The sequence below is a fragment of the Euwallacea fornicatus genome, chromosome 1, assembly GCF_040115645.1.
Source record: "Euwallacea fornicatus isolate EFF26 chromosome 1, ASM4011564v1, whole genome shotgun sequence".
Classification (NCBI taxonomy): Eukaryota; Metazoa; Arthropoda; class Insecta; order Coleoptera; family Curculionidae; genus Euwallacea; species Euwallacea fornicatus.
Genome location: NC_089541.1, coordinates 5,048,698 through 5,067,204, shown reverse-complemented (window position 1 = coordinate 5,067,204; position 18,507 = coordinate 5,048,698). Strand labels below are relative to the sequence as shown.

General features: G+C 35.9%; 1 protein-coding gene across 3 annotated transcripts in view; it reads left to right on the top strand.

The window, feature by feature from the left end:
• The window catches only part of LOC136342808 (uncharacterized), a 38,801-nt gene that overhangs the window by 17,039 nt on the left and 3,255 nt on the right, over positions 1–18,507 (top strand). For 2 of the 3 annotated variants that reach the window (XR_010732690.1, XR_010732691.1), the window contains exon 2: positions 18,249–18,458. Coding sequence is in view for 1 of the 3 variants with exons in the window: in XM_066288981.1 (XP_066145078.1) it covers positions 3,492–3,695; positions 3,758–3,943 (390 nt within the window). In the remaining 2 variants the exon portion in view is untranslated. Of the gene's footprint in view, positions 1–370; positions 3,696–3,757; positions 4,647–4,701; positions 4,817–4,885; positions 5,142–5,215; positions 5,337–6,152; positions 6,316–18,248; positions 18,459–18,507 lie in introns of those variants that run through there. The other variant, XM_066288981.1, reaches the window with a different exon arrangement.

Below are 18,507 nucleotides of genomic sequence, written 5' to 3'. Positions count from 1 at the left end.
CCATGTCCAAGTTCTTTGTTTTTAACTAGACTTCAAAAATTTATCTAGGGTTCCTCTGTTTTTGAAATTGGAAATTACCTTTGATATTATTGATTTGTTTAAATTAAATTTTTTTGCAATTTTACAATTTCATTAGTTAACAACTTTTCAGAAGTTTTACCTTTTAACTAATGTGATGAATGAACATCTCTTGGCATCTTGTAGTAGCAAAGTCGATATCATACAATAACATAAATAAACAAACTGGTTGTTCTACGAAACCCTGGGAATCCCTAAGAAAAACAAAATATACAAAAAAAAGAATATAAACAAAATGTATTAAAAATATATTTGTACCTTTACAAGGTTTGAATAAAAAAGATGTGTATTCTATTAATTCTAAAAAAATATTTTTTTGGAAACATGCTTATTTCAAATTTTTAATTAAATGCTCTACATATGAGCGATAGTGTATAACGCGAATCAATATGCATTATACTGGAAACTTCTACCTGATGAGACATTGGTGCAGGTACAAAAGCGACTCTTCCAGGGAAAAAGACTTCCAAGGAGAGAGTACCTTTTCTTTCCTGTACAAACGGTCACGGGACACAAAAGCTCAAAATGATAATTATTAGCAAAGCCAAAATTCCCAGAGCTTTTAAGTCCCTTGAGCTTTCAGTTGAATACCACTCAAGAAAAAATGCTTCGATGACCTCGGCATTATTCATAAAATGGTTTTAGGATTTACTTACAGTGCAAGTGAAGAAATTTCAGGCAAAAAGTAATTTAGATAGCAAGCAATACTATTAGTGGACAATGCTCTCAGCAACGTTTTAGAAAAATAACTGATAATCCATAATGGAAAAATCATAACTATGTTTCTCCTACTTAACCGCACCTCGCTTATTCAACCTATAGACCAAAATATTATACGTTTAACCAAAATGTATTATCGAAAAAGCCTTTTGGTCCATATATTATCTTGAGAGAAAAATTATATTTTGAAAGCACCTACGACCATCAATTTTCAAGATGAAGCACTTTTGTTGGCTGATTCCTGGAAGGAACTGTCACCTGAGGTGATACAAAAATATTCGAAGAACATATGTTGCATGTGAATGGACGAACCATACCTTGATGAAACCACATCGAATCACGTAAACGAGGAGAATTGATATGACGGTATCCCGTTGGATTCTCTAAAAAAAATTGAATAAAGATCGAGAGGAATTTGCTAAAAAGAGAAATTTATTGCAGAAAAGTAACCCTGACAACTACAATCAGGAAAAATCAGAAATATGTGAATGATCATTGGTTATGACGACCATTTACAATTGGATGATATTAACAACAACGCAGGCGATTATTCTCATGGTGAAGTTTCCGTAGATGTACTAAGAATAAAGCATGAAGAGGCTATTAAATGTTTGTCTACGTGCATTCATCGGACAGAGGAAAACAATATCAAATTGAATAGGATGCCCACGATTAGAATGTTTCGCCAACATGCCGTGGAGGCTACACACGGATGTAATAGTCGAAAAAAATTTATGCATTTTTTAAATAATGTTTTAACGATGTCGTTATATAAATTTCTTAATAAGCCTATTACATATGCCTAAACCACGTAATTTGCCATCATCTTACCTTTTATTAGCCATTATTTTAATGCGACTCCGAAATCCGGATGACTCCGAAATCCGAAACGGACCGGTTTTAACCAATCCGGATTAGCAGAGCTTCACTGTACCTCAAAATTTCCAATTTTATCTTACTGTTCCGGTTCATCTTTGAGTCTTAAGGCTAGTCTTTCTCCGTTAGTGTAAAATTATTTGGAATGTCCTGGTGATGAAATCTGATCTCACGATACACATTCACATAATATGCTAATTAGTGTTTTTGTATTCGACTGCATTTTTATACTTAATTATGTTCAAAGGCCAAAAACCGGAACTTGCCGCAAAGAGCAGGGCAGGAACGTTTTCAAGATAAACATTTTAAGGAAAATTTCAGAATCTTCAAAGCTAAGCCACATTTAGTATTCAGACATGAAATGTGGCCTTACTCGTACTCCTTAATAAAAGTTACTGATTGAGGCGGCCAAAGCTGCCTCTCTACCTTTAGCCAGTACATAGTGGTTTTTACGAAATTCTGAAATATTCAGCTTTTTCTTAGTCTCTCTTTTCTTTCGAGCACGGTTTTATCCATTGCATGGGTCGCAAACTAATAGTCATTTTCATCGCAGTGAAATATGAAACGTAACAAGTTACTAAAAGGCAGATCCAAAGAATTCACACAAACAGGGAGGCGTGCAAGGACCTTTTCATAGAGAGAGCTGAAGAAAAGAAGAATATAAAAGTTCTGTGTAATTGCCTGAGAAATATGGCATAAACTTACTTAATTGAAGAAAGAGTACCCTCAGCTTTTCTAGGAATCGTCAGAAATGAGACGTATTAAGAAGTTGGAGGAAGACCCTTCAACGAAATTCTCAGCTAAGAATAAAATAACCCGCGCCTTTAGCACTCAGCTCGGTTCAGATAGGAGTGGTAAACTCCGAAAACTTTCTTCACTTGAAAAAAGTTTATTCAAATGGATTGCATAATAGGATAGAGATTTGAGAGCGCTTTCTCCATTACGGAAATCTCCAATTTTGAGATTTTCTGGATAGTTAAATGGAATTGGGGACAGAAATCTTCCCAATCCTCAAATATGATCACCAAAGTAAACATTGCATTGCTTAGAAATCTTCATCGAGACCACCAAAGCATTTACTTTAACAAAAGCAAAGCTACCCGACAACAGCCCACGTAAAACCAGCTACACAGCTATCGGAAACGCAATTAAAAGCCGATCATTTACATTAAAAAATCGTTAGATAATTTATTGATTTATCACCGGCACCCAGGCCCATATAGACCACCCATGTCCGAGAAGGAGTGATGTCACAAGAACGGACGCATCTTAATGAAGAGGTACTGGAAAGTGCGGGACTTGAAATGTCCGGTTATGTTATTTTATTTTAATGAAATTCATCAAGATGTCGTTGATCGTGGCAATTATCGGTCTTAGCCGCCTGAGTACGCATTAGCACAAACTACGGAATGCTCTTGAAGTATCATGGGGGTTCCTCTAGGGTTCTACCATTGGTATTCACTAGGAATGTAGCACGAGGTATCGATATCAAGACCAAAAAGTCCGACGTTATTTGATCAAACTGAAAACGATCAATATCTCTGTATTGATCAGTTTATTTGCAATGGATTTGTTGATCAGTTCCATGGAAATTTCTCTTATGATCTCCTCATAAAAGTATTGCCATCAGAGCGCCTCCAAGTACTCCAAAATGGTCTTCAAATATGCTATAAGCTAACACACACGTATTTGACATCATTCTATGGCTTTTCGATTTATTTGCAATACACTTTCCATCGAAGACTTAGGATGATTATGCAAAAGAACTATCGAATGTGGTTAATGGTACTCTGGTCGCATCTCTAGTAGTCGGTACCATGAAAACGGCCCACGTGCCTACTCGGCTCGTGGGAAAACCACGCCCCCAGCAGCAACGACAGTACCACGATGGTACCGCGTGCCAAGAAGCTGTACCGGTCGCACTCCGCAGGAGCGGAGAATGCAGGATGACGACGCAGTGGTACCCTCGCAATTTTGTACCAGGAATAATAATAGAACCTCTATTGTTGCCGGTACCCATGGTATAGGTACTCATTAATGTGGCTCATTGATGGTTTATAATAAGACTTTAGCTTCTCGGAAGAAACAGCCGCAACTGCAGGGATCGAAAACGATGCGGTTCGTGACGGTATTCGAGCCAACTTTGGTGTTGGTTTTGTTTTTGTTGGGAATTTCTGAATTTCGAACATCACGAAACCAGCGGGACACCCACAAATCCCCGACCCATCTTCGGTTCGTGGGACGTAGGTCTTTCCTTTCTAACAGCTAAGCCGCTTATTTAGCATATCGGAATAATTTTTCTTTTGGTCAGTCAAGGTAGTATTACGTTTAAATTGCAGTATCGAACTTTGTGGCTCTTTATTTAAAAAAACTAAATGACCTCATACTGTGTGACCTACTGCGATTGTAGAGTCAGTCTAGACACCCCTTTATGCTTTTTAGTGAAGTTGTTCTAAAGATTTTTGAGATACAAAGTAAGTAAGTTATTTGCCATTTCCAACATAAAATAACATTTCTTTAGGCAATTTCGATATCTCGTTGATACATTTAGTAGTAACTCACAAAACAAGCGACAAAATAATTCTTAACGCACGAGCGTGAAACTAAGCGCACGAGCCGCTGACGAGGGCGGCAATTGCGTGAGTGCGTTCAAGATCTTTCTTGCGAGTTTATTCTTTTGCCTTTGGGTTAGCAACGAACCACGATTGATAAATAGAATTCAAATGGAAAATTTAAGAAAATGGTGACGACTCTTTCTCCGCAGAGTCAGCAAACAAAATTTTTCCGATTTTAAAATCTCAGTAGATATAATACTAAATGCACATTTCATGAGGCTATTGGCGCACTTTTTCACTACCAACACAGTGCGTCGCTCCTCGTTTTAGAAAACAGAATTCGTGTGGTAATGTGCTGTCATATTAAATTAGTGCCTTTACGAACTACTTTCCATTACTGCAATGACATACAAGTCAGTAAGTCCTGACTGATTCGATGACACCGTTGAAACTTTATTCTCCATTTCCGTAGTTTTATTGATTCCTGGCGATTCCTACAGCTGTGGATTCAAAACCAGAAGATTGAGTTCAGGACCTCTCAAATTATTATTCTTGACGGCAGCAGCAGCAATATTTTTTTTCTTGAGGTGAAAAAATTTCCGATGATTTAGTTCCACATGATTCCAGATCGACTTTTTTTTTATCCCGACGCTCAGTGCGGACCATGTGCGTTTTTCAATCCACTAATATGGAGTACCTACCCTACGAAGAGATGTTTTGATATCCAAACGCTCTAAAAACGACAGACTGGCCAGTTTCTCCCCATGATGAGTATTTGAGGCACCTCAAACTCAGAACTGAACACACAACTAACTTATTAAATACCAATGAACAAGATGTGCTTGAACTTGACAGATTCGTTCTGATGCACTAGCTGTAGATAATCTCAAATCTACAGAGTGTCTTCCAAAGGTAATATATCAACAAAGTTTCCATGCAAGAGCTTTTCCAACAAACTGCCCGTTCAGACCCATTGTAACTTGTAGCACCATTCAAAGAAGCTGCCGAGCAAGAAGAATGAAAGACACGTCGAGGAGGCATCGGCGAAACCCATGAGGTCACTTGATAGCCACTTCGATAACATTTTGGGCAGGACCGGCTTAAAATGTAAATAAGTATACTTTTTTCCAAAATCGGCAAAATTTAAAGTACCCTAAATTTGTGAAAGAAGGGGAGATTGGCCAGCTCTGGAAAAGTGCATTCGAATGGACTTACTTTAGATTTCATCCATTTGAATTTTTGATATCACTTGAAAACCTGACCAGATTTATCAATATTGCAGGGCCACCGAGTATTTATAGGTTGGCCTGATTGGTTAATTGATTGATTGGTTCACTGTTGCCTTCTACTAAACCATGATAGTCAGACGGTTAAATGTGACAAAAGTTATTAAATTTAGTGGTAAACTTAGATTCAAAAATGATATTGCCAAGTCTCGTTTCGTTTCTAAGATATGAAGATTTTTCTTTTGTTTTAAATAATATGATGTATTAGTATAACGTAACGAGTACTTTAAAAGTTAAATACGGATGCGGACTGAAATTTTCATTAAAAAAAAGGATAAAGGCTATTTTTCAAATGAAATGTCGGTTAAACATCGTTGAATTCGGTAGAAAAAGCAGTTTCAAAATACGACCCAAAAATCAGATCCGTATTTAAAAATTGGAAGACATCCCTGCACATCAGAAATGCAACATCAAAGTGAAAATTAATTAATATTAAAACGCAGACCACAACAACCAAATACAATTTCCTATTCAATTTTTTTTTGTATAACTGTCACTTGTTATTTTATTAAAGAAACTGTTTTAACATTTTTGTTTTTTTTTCAATGTTTCATAAGCCAAATGAAATTTTCCAATAACTTTGTCGAATCTTACTATACGCTATAACAATAATGACCCATAGCAATTACATTTACAGCTGGCAAGTGCGAATAGTAAAGCCACCTTATCGCAAGTTAATAAGAAGTAATCCTTTTTCTAACATGTGCGGAAAGTGACACTGCCGCACGCGACTGCACTTGCCGGAAAGACTCGAGGCAGAGTTTGGGCGAGCAGTACGGAAAAGATATCTTCTGCATTAGGTGAGAACAAAATTTGTTCTGTAACTGTGAACGAAATACGTTTTTATTTAAAAAAAATTACACTGGCAAAAAAACTACTTGTGGTATTTTTCGTGTAAAAATTATAAACGATCGCATGTTCTAAATAGTTAACCCGTCTATGTCCGTGTAAAGAAGATAACAGACGTTGCTAAATGTAAGACATCTCAAAAGGAGGGAAAGCTCGTACCTGTAAAATATACTGCACGTGTGCGGCAAAAAAATATTCCCGCGCTTAATACAAAAACTTAGTTTTTACACGGAATTGCGTGCGAAAAATAGCCAATTATCATGGTAATGGAAAAAACATTTTTTAATTTTTAGTTCGAAAATTCCTAAACCTTCAAGAATCAGGTTCTGCCTACATCCGCGCTCCGAAATAATACACTCGCCTTCGTATAGACGTCGTTATCGGTACAGCAACAGCAGCAGGAACGACTTATTATTTTGTCTGAAGAACCGCAATTTTTTGTCCGTTTTTCCTCGACGGCATCAGCTATTGTGCTTTCATAAGCCAGGACCCTCTTTCACTGATAACATTCATTTTGGGAATGATTTATAACGACTGGATTTTAAGTCGGGCATCCTGCTGCATCATCCTGCCTGTTGCACCGAAAGAGACCGGATTTTTTAGGTCCGAGAATAATGTCCTGTAAGAGGGTTATAACATAGCATGACCATATCTATAGACCGGGGGATTATGTGGCCTAATCTTGAGATATTGCCCAAGCGGTTCTTATCTAAGGGGAAGAAAGTAATATACCCGTAGACTAAAGTGGAAATGTTATCTTCGGAGTGTTGAATTCGATGTGAATATTGTCATCTGGACAATTATTGTTTATTCTGAAGGTTTATTTGAGCCTTTCAATAAGTAACAACAAAATTTTACTAATAGTTAAATGATTTTACGACATGGGGAATAGCAGCGAACAGTGAGCATGTGCAATATTTCAAATCGCAAATTACCGCCGCCGTCTCGCGCATAAACAACTTTACGACTGGTACGACCTTGTGCAGAAACTGAAAATAAAACCCCACTACTGGGAATTCGCGATATCGTAATAAATGAGTAATTTTACGATTTTCCTGTTCGTCACTGACCATTAACGGACGCCAATGAAATGAATTGGTGGCGGCGTGCGACCGCGACAAAGGCGTAAAATAACCGAGAGCCGATGTTAATGCCTATACAGTAATATTTCAGACAGTGGTTAATTCCGCCGTTAAATTCACGAAAACTTTCAAAATTCTCTATTTGAAAACATCCACCAAGTCCTCCAAGATGAATACCTAGGTGCCTAGAAAATAGTAATAACTGCCTTAAGTTACCATTGTTGTTACCTACTATTGTACGTCCTAGAATTTTAACATAATCTGATGTTTAATTTTTACATAGCATCTTTAACAGGGAAATTTTTCTAGAAATTGCCAGGTTTTCATGACATTTTGTAATGTGATTAAATTTGAAAACTTATATAGATAGATAAACATTGTCAAGTAAAATTTTGCAAAAGAGAATCCTTCTTCAAGAATAGAAAATGGATACGCAAATAATAAAAAAAATCTACGTCGAAATTTCCAAGTAAACACCCCCAAGTCACAAGGCAGGATATACTAAAGTGGTTAGCAAGGTCGCCAGACGTAAATCCTTTAGATTTTTCACTGTCTAAAGCAACGAGTTTTTTCATTGTTACCATTTGTCATGTTGCCTGCAGTAGCGTGCGGAAAGTGACTATTTCACACGCTCTTATCAGAAGGACATGGACATGCCATTAACTTTCGATTTGCATACCAAAGCACCATCAATTGTAGGAAAAATATTGTATACAGCTAGTGTGCGAAATATCTTTGGTGCATGGTCTCGATCGATTTTCAATGAGATAAAAAAACCTCCAATACAACCTTGGCGGTTGCGCTCGTGCGGAATAGTTTTCGTATGAGCGAAAACATTTTTCTCAAGGAAATGCACCCTGCGAAGTGCAGTCTACCCCCAAATTAAAATGTCTAAAAAAGTCCACTTACTTTCATCACGATCGCACATAATAATTATTCTCCGTTCGAGAAGAGTCGGGTACCAGCAAAATTGACCATCGTCCACCCATCAGACACTCCGCACGATACTTATCAACTTATGCAGCTCATCCGCTGCAGCATAACATACGAGGAGGCTCCGCGGGGCTTCGCATCGCTGGACCGTGTCCATCAGATCGGGGGACACGCGGCGGCATCCAAAGCCTTTGGCTCGAAGGCCCCCTGCGCCCCACGCAAACTCACTTATCGAACAGTTCATCAAATTGCGGCGCGAACCATCTATAGTAAAGAAGAAAAGGACTCTTTCATTCGCTTTTTATGGGGTTACGTATGGAGATGACCTTTATTTGGTAATTGAGTACTTGATGATGGGGTAGAATCATGCCTAAGTAGGTATTAAAAAATCAACATAGATCTACGTATATTTTGGAGCCTGATAGAAAGTAGAGCATTCACTAGGGGTGACTTGGGAACGATGTCTATTGGCATTGTAGATAGCAGATCGTTTTGCAACGTCATTTGGATATTATATCTTGAATTATGTTTTTCTCTCCGGATTGAAGATCTTGCTGATAGAAATGGGTTAAGATCATTTTGAACCGTTTTCTTGCTTTTTATCTTCAAAGATCATCTTACATGTATTTGGTCCTTGACAATAAAAGGCTTTAAATAGGACACAGATTTTAACAAACGTGTATTCACAATGACATTAATTTGATCGTTTCCAACCACACCTCTTTAATACCCAACGCAAACAGACTCAAAATACCGAAAAGTATCCATAATAAATTTGAAACGTCTTTCAGGCTTGCAGCCTCTGTTATTAACTTAAAATTGATGTTTTTACAGCTTTTGGCTTTAAATCACGTGACGTTTTCGGTTTTGCCGAATCTCCAATTTGGTTACCATTGGCGGAGAGCTAAAGACGATCCCTTATTTCAAGATTTACAGCGCTATTTCAGCAATTTAGCGCGCTAAATTGCAAGTTTCCAATTAGGAGCATTTTCAGTTGGAATTGGTTTGGAAGGTATTTTGATCAAGGAAAAGAAAACAAATATGTGAAATAATTCTGGTGATGCCACTGGTTGTTAAAAGGTGTAAGTCGTAAATCCTTTTCTTACAATTTTGAATCTGAGCGTTTTACAAATCAGGTAGAAAAGTTGTAAATATTTGAAAGGGTCTGTCAGCAGGTGAAATAACTTGTTTAACCCTTGTTGAACAACGGTAAAATTAATATAAACCGCCCTCAACTTTGGTTTTAGTAGCAGTTATTTAGACCACCGGGCTTTTGTGCGAAAGCAGGGCGAAAGGAACATAAAAATGAGTTTTGACATAGTCAAGCCATTAGTTGTTCGGTAAAAACATGTATTTTTCTGAAGAAAGATATGATAAAGGGTGGCTGAAACTTGAAAACCAATTCGGTGACAGCAATATTCAGTTTTTTAACAAAGATTATGAATTTTGCACCAACCCAAAAAGATAAAATTAAAAGTTATTTTCACTTAAAATTCAGGCAAATTTTATACATCCGATTTATTATTTTCAAAGCAGTGTTAATGTGTAAAATAAAACATCCCGTATAAATTTTGATATTTATATAGGGAGATTTTTGAAGTAGTTTTAAGATGAAAAGTTCTTATAAACATGTCTCCTAGCTCATTTAGTTTTCAAGATAAGAGGTATCAAACTTGAAAGAATAAATCACAAATTTCGTATACGTGAGTTTTTTGAGATGAGAAATTCAAGGTTGTCAATAATTTAGTTTTATCTTCCAAAGAGCGCCACAAACGACCATTAGAAAACTTTTAAACAACTGCAACTTTTTTGTGTGACAATGTATATCACTTTCAAGTAGAATTTTATTTATCTCCCTTGCGTTTAAAAAAGGTATACCTTATCGCCCCCGCTAGAAGCAACGGTTTCCGAGAAAACCCCATTTAAAGCTGATCATGTACGCTAATTATCCAAAATTGCTGGAATAACTAGTTCTAATAGTCCCTTGTGTATCCTCTCGAAGATACAACTAAATCGTTGATAAATTTGAATTTTTCATTTCAACAAGCCCCCGAATGCGAAATTCCATGAAATTAGATGGAAGAGCCCGAAATATATCAAAGAATATATAATTGATTTTTTCAATTTTGATACCCTGTATTTTAAAAACTAAACGAGCCAGAATACATGTTTATAAGGAGTTTCCATCTTAACAGTACTTGAAAAATTACCCTCCGATATAAAGAACACTTATTTAATAACACCCCGTATGATGTCTTGTCCAGGACCTCTTTATTGTGCCCAATTCAGGATTTCTACAAAGTTTCTAGAAAATGTATAGCTTATGATTCTGATAATTCAGCTTTGTAGTCCCCTATTTCAGCAATAAATATATAGAATATTGTCAAGTGGTCCCACTTATAGACACACAACGAACAAAATTAAATTTTGTCCAAGTCACTTTTGTACTTGTTCCCACTGCCTAGAAAATTAGCATCTAAGTCCTATAAAGTTTTCGTCCGTAACTCCCAAAAATTTCGAATTTTGCTATCTAATGAATAATTTTTAAGATAACCTCAGGTATTTTATCCACAATGCCATTGTTATTGTATCCACTCCCTCGATTGTTTTATGTAATTTCTAAGTTTAAGCTTTATGTATCCAAACAAAGCAGATTTGTGGTGACTCTAATGTAACAACAATCTAAAATATCGTCCATAAAGAGACCTTATTGCAGGCTCTGGTATAAGATATTCATGTGCGTAATATCATTGTCTAACATAGCTTTGTTGTTTTTCCCGCTGTGTTGAATATTTTACATAATTTCGGCAAGGTTTCGAGGTTATTTTTCTAAAAATGTAGTTTTGTACCTGACCGTCTAATTTTGCAACAGCGAGTTTTAAATTTAGCCTCTCCACAGACCTGTGGAATTTATGTATCTAAGATTTTTGTCTAACACAATTTTGTTATTCCACCCATTGTTAAAAAAAAATAGATTTTGGTTTGAAGGTGTAGACTTGAAGTTACCCAAATATTCAGCTTTCTAATTTAGATCCTCCAATTTCGCCATAACAATTTTCAAATATTGCAGTTTATCTTGAATTTTCTTCCATTTTTTGCCCCAAGCACATATTTTGTTTCTTTAGCGGTTTCAAATTTCCACACCCGGCGTACTTAATAGAAGGTCTTTATCAAGGATTAAATTTAATAAAAATCGTTTCTCGCAAATTCGTTAACTTGCCATTCAACCTGCCTAAGGAAAAAAAAAGGTTAAAAGCAAAAAACTAAAAGAAAAAAAAATGAAGGACAAACTCCAAATCTGTTTTGCAAATAAGAATCACATGACGAAAAAAAATAGCATTTCCCTATAAAGTTTTTTGAATATGAAATTATCCACCATAAAACCGAAATGGTAATCAGTTTGAGCAGAAGGTTCAATAAAAATGTTAATCTCTTTCCACCACGGGAGAAGCTATAATTTGGTTTTCAATTGACAAGACAGGTTCCTAATGAAAAGCTTTTTGTGTCGCCTTTTTTTTTCGTTGGGCTTTGTTTGGCGAGGCCCTGTGGAACAAAGGGGTGATTAATTTTAGTGTGAAGATGTACAAATAAGATGAGGAAAAATTGAGAACGATGAGTTTTTCCACCATCGATTTTAAATTATTGGTGGACACCAGTTTGGTTAGGTGATGATCAATGTATTTGAAGAAGGTACATTTTATTTCAATTTTCGTTACTTAGAAATCCACCAAGCTTATGAGCAAATTTGCGTGAATTCCTTCTGCCAAACAGTCTTTTACTACCAATGGCCCAACTCGTAAATACCCAGCTGCCTTTAATCCTTTCCAGTAACTCCTTTGTTGCCGTTATCTATTCTACCTGTAAGGCAATGGGATACGGGATGGAATACAAGTGCTAATGAGCTAAAGAAACCGGCGACTGGGCCATTAAAAAATTTCGCCTATAGCCGCCACTTCTGCTTCAAAATCCAGTATAACTCATTTTTTCTTCTTTTTCCTTTCATTACCGCAAGATTAATAAGTTAACTATATATGGCAGCATAACCCTTAATAACTTAATAACCTTTAATAACTCTTTGCATTATTTCATTCTAAGAGTAAACAACTTACAATGTAATGCTAATAGCATGTTAAACACGGAGGTTGGGAAATGTATTATTATGACCCGAATGTCAAATTAGGTTTTAATTGATATAAGATGTCAGGGTCATTAGTCCTTCACAATATCGATTAATATACTAGTTCTTTTGCTACTGGATTTAACTAGATTTTTCAAAAATAAACTTAAATTAGACCTAGATTGAGCAAAAATTAAATCGGAATTGGCGTCAAGTTTGACATTAATGGTCCGTTTCATTTGTCTTTCATTTCCATGACAACCATAAATGAAACTTTTCTACTTCCCGCGCCAATTAAATGTCGCGTATCAATTCCAGGCCAGTTAAATAAAGTTAAGTCGTTAAACGTCAAAATATGACTTCACAGTCAGCGTGCAATGACATGTCCACATTTGATCGTTTGAAATTCTTTTGTTTTTTAATGACGGTGTTTGCTAATATTCACGTCAATTAATAGACTGTCAAAACCAATCATCTAGAAGAATTTTTCAGTGTTGTGAGTGACGCCAAGTGACATCACCATAAGCCCTTACCTCTTATATGTACGTACATATATACCAATGCACCACCGTTTTATGACCCACCGTTGACTTCAAAGTTACATCATAGGGGCACCAACACATGGCCTGCCGATGAAAGAGTTGCCTCACTTGTGGTGGAATGCCAGAAATTCTTTGCTGTAGTGAAAAGCACTTTTAGCTGGTCGATTACCCGATTTTCAATTATAAAGCTTCAACTTTGCTTTCATTTAATTACGTTATATGTCATTTTATTACGTTTTATTACGTTTAATGTTTGCAGATATTTCAACGTGTTTGTCGTATCGGTTATGCAGTTTTCGTATCCGTAAAACTGGTAAACTTTTGGTAAATTAGACATCAATTAATGGGGAAGAATTCGAAAGAAGTGATATTACCATGACAACTTACGACTTAAACATGCGTATGCCCCGGTGCACATCGCATCTCCGGGAACGAAACGAGGTGATAAGGGCACTAATGCATGGCGCCCCTTCATTCGAGAAATCCGACAAATTTCGTTGAGATATTGCTAATCGTTTACTACTTTTAATACTCCTGAGTCTTTTCTCAAATTTGTGCGTTAATTTGACTTTAGAAAAGCTACAATTTTGGTATTATTTTCTAGCTTTCCTGTAAAAAATTGCGAAATATGTCAGGTGAACTATTTGAAAAGTTCTTATTAATTATGTATTTACGAATTGTTTTCTCAGAAGCTCATTTAAGTTGACGATTGAGCGACTTCAGTTAAACTCGTTTATTTTAAGGAAGACCAATAAAATCCTTTGATTTCTACATTTTCTAGCAGGTACATATTATACCTACCTTTACACCGTACTAATTATAAAGGTCGGTTTTCATCCCTATTAGTGGGACTATAAAAAATTAACGGTGGCTTATTAGAATATCTACCTGCCGGTGCTATGAGAATTAGCAAGTCAATGCTTTCTGGGGGCCTTCGTTTTTTTCTTCGCGCTAAGTCTTCAGTTTTTTCGGCGTTTAGTCAAAGAAGACCGCTATAGGTGCAGGTGTTGGTAGTTTGATGCATTATTTGCCCAATCAATTTGCTTCGGGTGTGGATTATCGCTGATGGCAAAAAAACCGAGTGTGAATAAAGCTTAAACGATTTTTTCTTTATTAGCAGATGTTTTATTTTGCAGAAGTTAAGGCATCAATGAGGGTCTCTTGAGCTTAAAACTCCCTTAGCAAAAGAGTTATATAAACACAATTTTACACTTTATTTAGGCCACCCTCAGATGTTTTCTTTTGGTCGGCACATTTGAAAGCCGCTGTGTTTATCCTGGGCACGGCCGAGTGCGGCAGTTAACCATAAACCAAACACAAGTTCGGGGTCGCAAAATTTGTGAGCACCATGTATAAAAATGCTACCAGGCTGGCGGATGAGGGAAACACAAACAAATAATTGACATAAGGCAGCTTGAGCATGTTTGTTTAGATATTTGCAAGGTGGTGTGGCTTTTCTCATCTTTTTTTGGAGGAATTTACTTCGTTTGGCTAAAAGCGTATCCCGTGGCGATTTCGGCGCTGAAAACCAATATTTACCTATAATTTTCTTCGTTTTGTTTATTTTTGATAACACCCCAATTACGACCGGACCGATTCGAGTAAATTACGGGCTTTCATCACCTTTAACAAGCGGTTTGCACGGATTTTTCGTGGTAAACTCCGATATCTTAGCGGGGCATCAGCATCGCCTTTCGCGTTGAAAATACCCATACCCAACCCTTAGTTTAACACATTCCGACTTCGTTGCACCTGCCAAACATCTTAACAGAGTGAACCTTGTGTAATCAGTGACTTCGTATCAGTTCACCAGAGGACCTTTAATGATGAACAAGCAAAAAGTTTCAGTGCTGATTCACAAAAACGAATTAACGTTTAGTTTTTTGATTCAACTCCGAGGATGGAGAAATACTCCTGTTTGCAGAAGATTATGATTTAACAATTCTGTATCAATTGACCAACGTTTCCCTATATCTATTATAGAACCATCTATGAAAGATTTACTGACAAAGAATAATGAAAAATTTGGTTTAAACTGTGTTATATACCTTCTAATCGTTAAACCAAGTACCTTATGTTACGCCTATGGATCTATTCCCCTTACATTGTTTCTATTTGATTTCTCGTGAAAATCTAATGGTGATATTACAACGCGATTAGAGTCCTGGTTTATTTAAGAAACGTCATCCCTTTGTTGGATATGACAGAATCATCAAATATGGTTAACTTAGACCAGGTCTAAGTTCTGTTTAAACTGCTAAACTACCATTAACGGTGTGCTCTAGAAAAATTCATTTTATCATTTGTATACCCATGGTTTCGTGGTAGTATAAGTAGTCAAGACCCTTCCATTCGTATGACGTTCGTTCATATTCCAAATCCATAGAGATTCCAATATTTTAGATTCATTCAAATTCGTTATTAGATTATTAAATATTGTTGCTAAATCTTTTGTGTTTTAAATATTTGTGCTATTTTTCTCTATTGAAAACGCTAGTAAAGTAAGAAGTTGTGTGTGAAGTGAGTTGTCTCAATATTGGCGAATCTACCTCATGGTGTCAACCATGTATAAAATACTGACTGGTGTCACAACTGCTTTGAAAAGTAACCGAATTGTTGTAGATCAAAGGAGCTTGCTACAGAGTAATTTCCCCCTTTGCTCTAATGAAATTAAGAGGGCGTTCAATTTTGTAGCCAATACCCTGAAAATGCGGGTGTCCATTTCCGAAGCTCCACCACGAGGATCTCGCTAAGCACACAATATACGAAATCCGTTAATTCGGGACAATGATGCACACTTTGCAGTTGAATAATACACCGTTTTAAAATTTGAGACATTTCGAATACTTTCGCAACTAATCGAAAAAATCTAATATATTGGAAAAAAGTTTTTATTTTTTCCTCAGTTTATTTGGCGAGAAAATTCAAAACGATTAACACTTTATCAATTAAACTTTTCTTTCTCTGCGATATCATATTTGAAATCCGACTTTTCATTTTTGAACAAACATTATCAATGTTGCTCCAAGTACCTTCCTACTCATATAAATTCGTTTCAAAAGGTAAACAAAATTTACAAGAAAAGAAATCAGTAGGTCAGTAACACGACTTTTCTCTTCAGTTTTTTAATTGAATATTATAAACTTTGGTCGTATGTACCTTTTTTATCCAAATTCAGGATGGTTTCAAACATTTTTCGAATCACGTAAATTTTCTTCCGAAATCTTCAACAATAGTAGAAGAGGATAGGTCCCTGGCAATGTCAATTTTTATTTTTATTTCTTTTATTGAAACATGAAGTATTGGTGAATTCGGGCATCCGCACCATATCGCGGATATTCTGGCCGAAATTGGTAATATAAAGCCCCGAATCACGTTTCTCATTTTTGAAATGATCTATAAATTTCTGTCTAAATTCAGAATATTTATTGATATTTGTTTATTTGAGGGCGATTCATATTATCGGTCAGGTCACGATCCAATCACGAACTGTTCACGGTTAGACTAACAACATCCATTTTGCATTGTTTATGCAGGTTATCATGCACAGTCAAACCATATGGAATAAATATTACAATATTTGACCTGACTGTGACATAACCGATAATATGAATTGTCCTACTTGATATGAGAAATCTTAATAAGTTGTCAGCTTCAATTACTAAGTTACATTAAATTAGGCCTACGATCGAGGTATTCCAACACGTCCGTCTAAAATAAAAGAGAGGATCCACATTTACGAGCATAATCTCAAAAATACCCTACCTAACATTCAAAGAAAAAAAAACTTGGAAAATATTACATTATTTTTCAATATAATCTCCTTTGAAATTGACACTTCTCTCAGCAATGTTCAGTGATGAAGTTGCGAATGTTTCAAAATAGGTATCAATCTCGGACCCCATCTCTTCATTATTTGCAAATCCTTTTTCACTGAGCCATTTACAATTTTTTACCAAAAAAACCACCATCTATGTACCACTGGGACTATCCTCTTGTATACACTAAGATAAGTTCAATTTAACTACTTTTTGTACTTTCTACTTTGCGCAGCTGTCCAAATTAACAGATTATTTTTCCAATAGGTGACACATAACCGAACTATCCCAGTTACTCAATGCAACCAAAAAAGAGCGCTTTATACAGGCTGTTATGTAAGAACTTGGCCAAACTTTAAGGGGTATTTATTTGTGTGATTTTAATACAAAAAGTTTATATCAACATAGGTTTGGTAACGTTTCGTTTTCAAGATACAGGGTGTCAAACTATTTTTTTAATAGTTTTTTTGTAAAAATAATCCTTTAGCCGCTTTTGTTGAAATTTGACAATGTTATTTGTGATTATCTTTGTTATTTATGCGCCACTGACATTTTAAAATTTTATACTTTTTCCGCACTAAGCAGTGATGACCAACCAGATCACCGACTTTAACTCCGTTAGATTTTTTTTGAGGTGTGTAAAATTCTTCGTTTATGGATCTAAGGTCAATACTGAAGGAGAAGTAATCTAATAGATACGGCATTCATTTAATTAGATCAAATATCGGCGGGGAATATTTCAACATGTTCGGCAGTCAGTGTTAAGCCCAGCTAATGCCTGCATTGAAGTTGAAAGAGGACATTTTCAGCAACTATTGTAAGATTTGTATTACTTATTGTTACTTAGGAGTTTTTTTTTAATATGTAACGATTTTTTCTAAGTGTTACATTTCGTATCTTGAAAACGAAGTAATATCGGACCTATGTTTATGTAAACTTGGTGCCTTAGAACCATTCAAAGAATCATCCCTTGAAGTAGGTCCACGTGTTTAAATAACACCCTGTATATATCCATTTAGAGAATTCTCACTACCAACTGAAATTTTGAACAGGTTAATATATTCTGACAAATGAAGAGATACGCATCACTCATGTTTTAAGCTAAAGTTCCATTGCCAGTTTATGAACTTACAAAGGAGAGAGATAACGTGATGAGAGGCACAATGAGAAAAATGTGGTAACCACGTGAATGTGGCAATAAAAGCACCATATATATCCCATAAAAGGGAGCCCAATAAAGTGACAAAACTAGCCGAAAACTTAACGATGTTGCACCGCCTTTGTCTGACAATTTTTTTTTAACACCGAAAATTATCGCGTCTCAAGACCGAGTGGTGAAGCCACTAAAATTGTGACTACAATATGACGATAATTTTTATTTTCTTTTTTTAGAAAACGATCGTTTATACCTGGACTAACTTTGTCCAATCACGTCTGTATAGATCCAAAAAAGTAAGGGTTAAAATAGGGCCACTTTAACGACTACCAATGAATGGTGATTCAAATTTGAAATATGAATAATCATGAATTGCAAATTTATGCATGGAGCCACAATCGGAAAGGGTTTGCTGACTGAAAAAGATCATTAGCGGGGATCAATAGGTAATATATCGTTTTTTAAAAATTGGGCTGGTATCTTATATTAATTTTT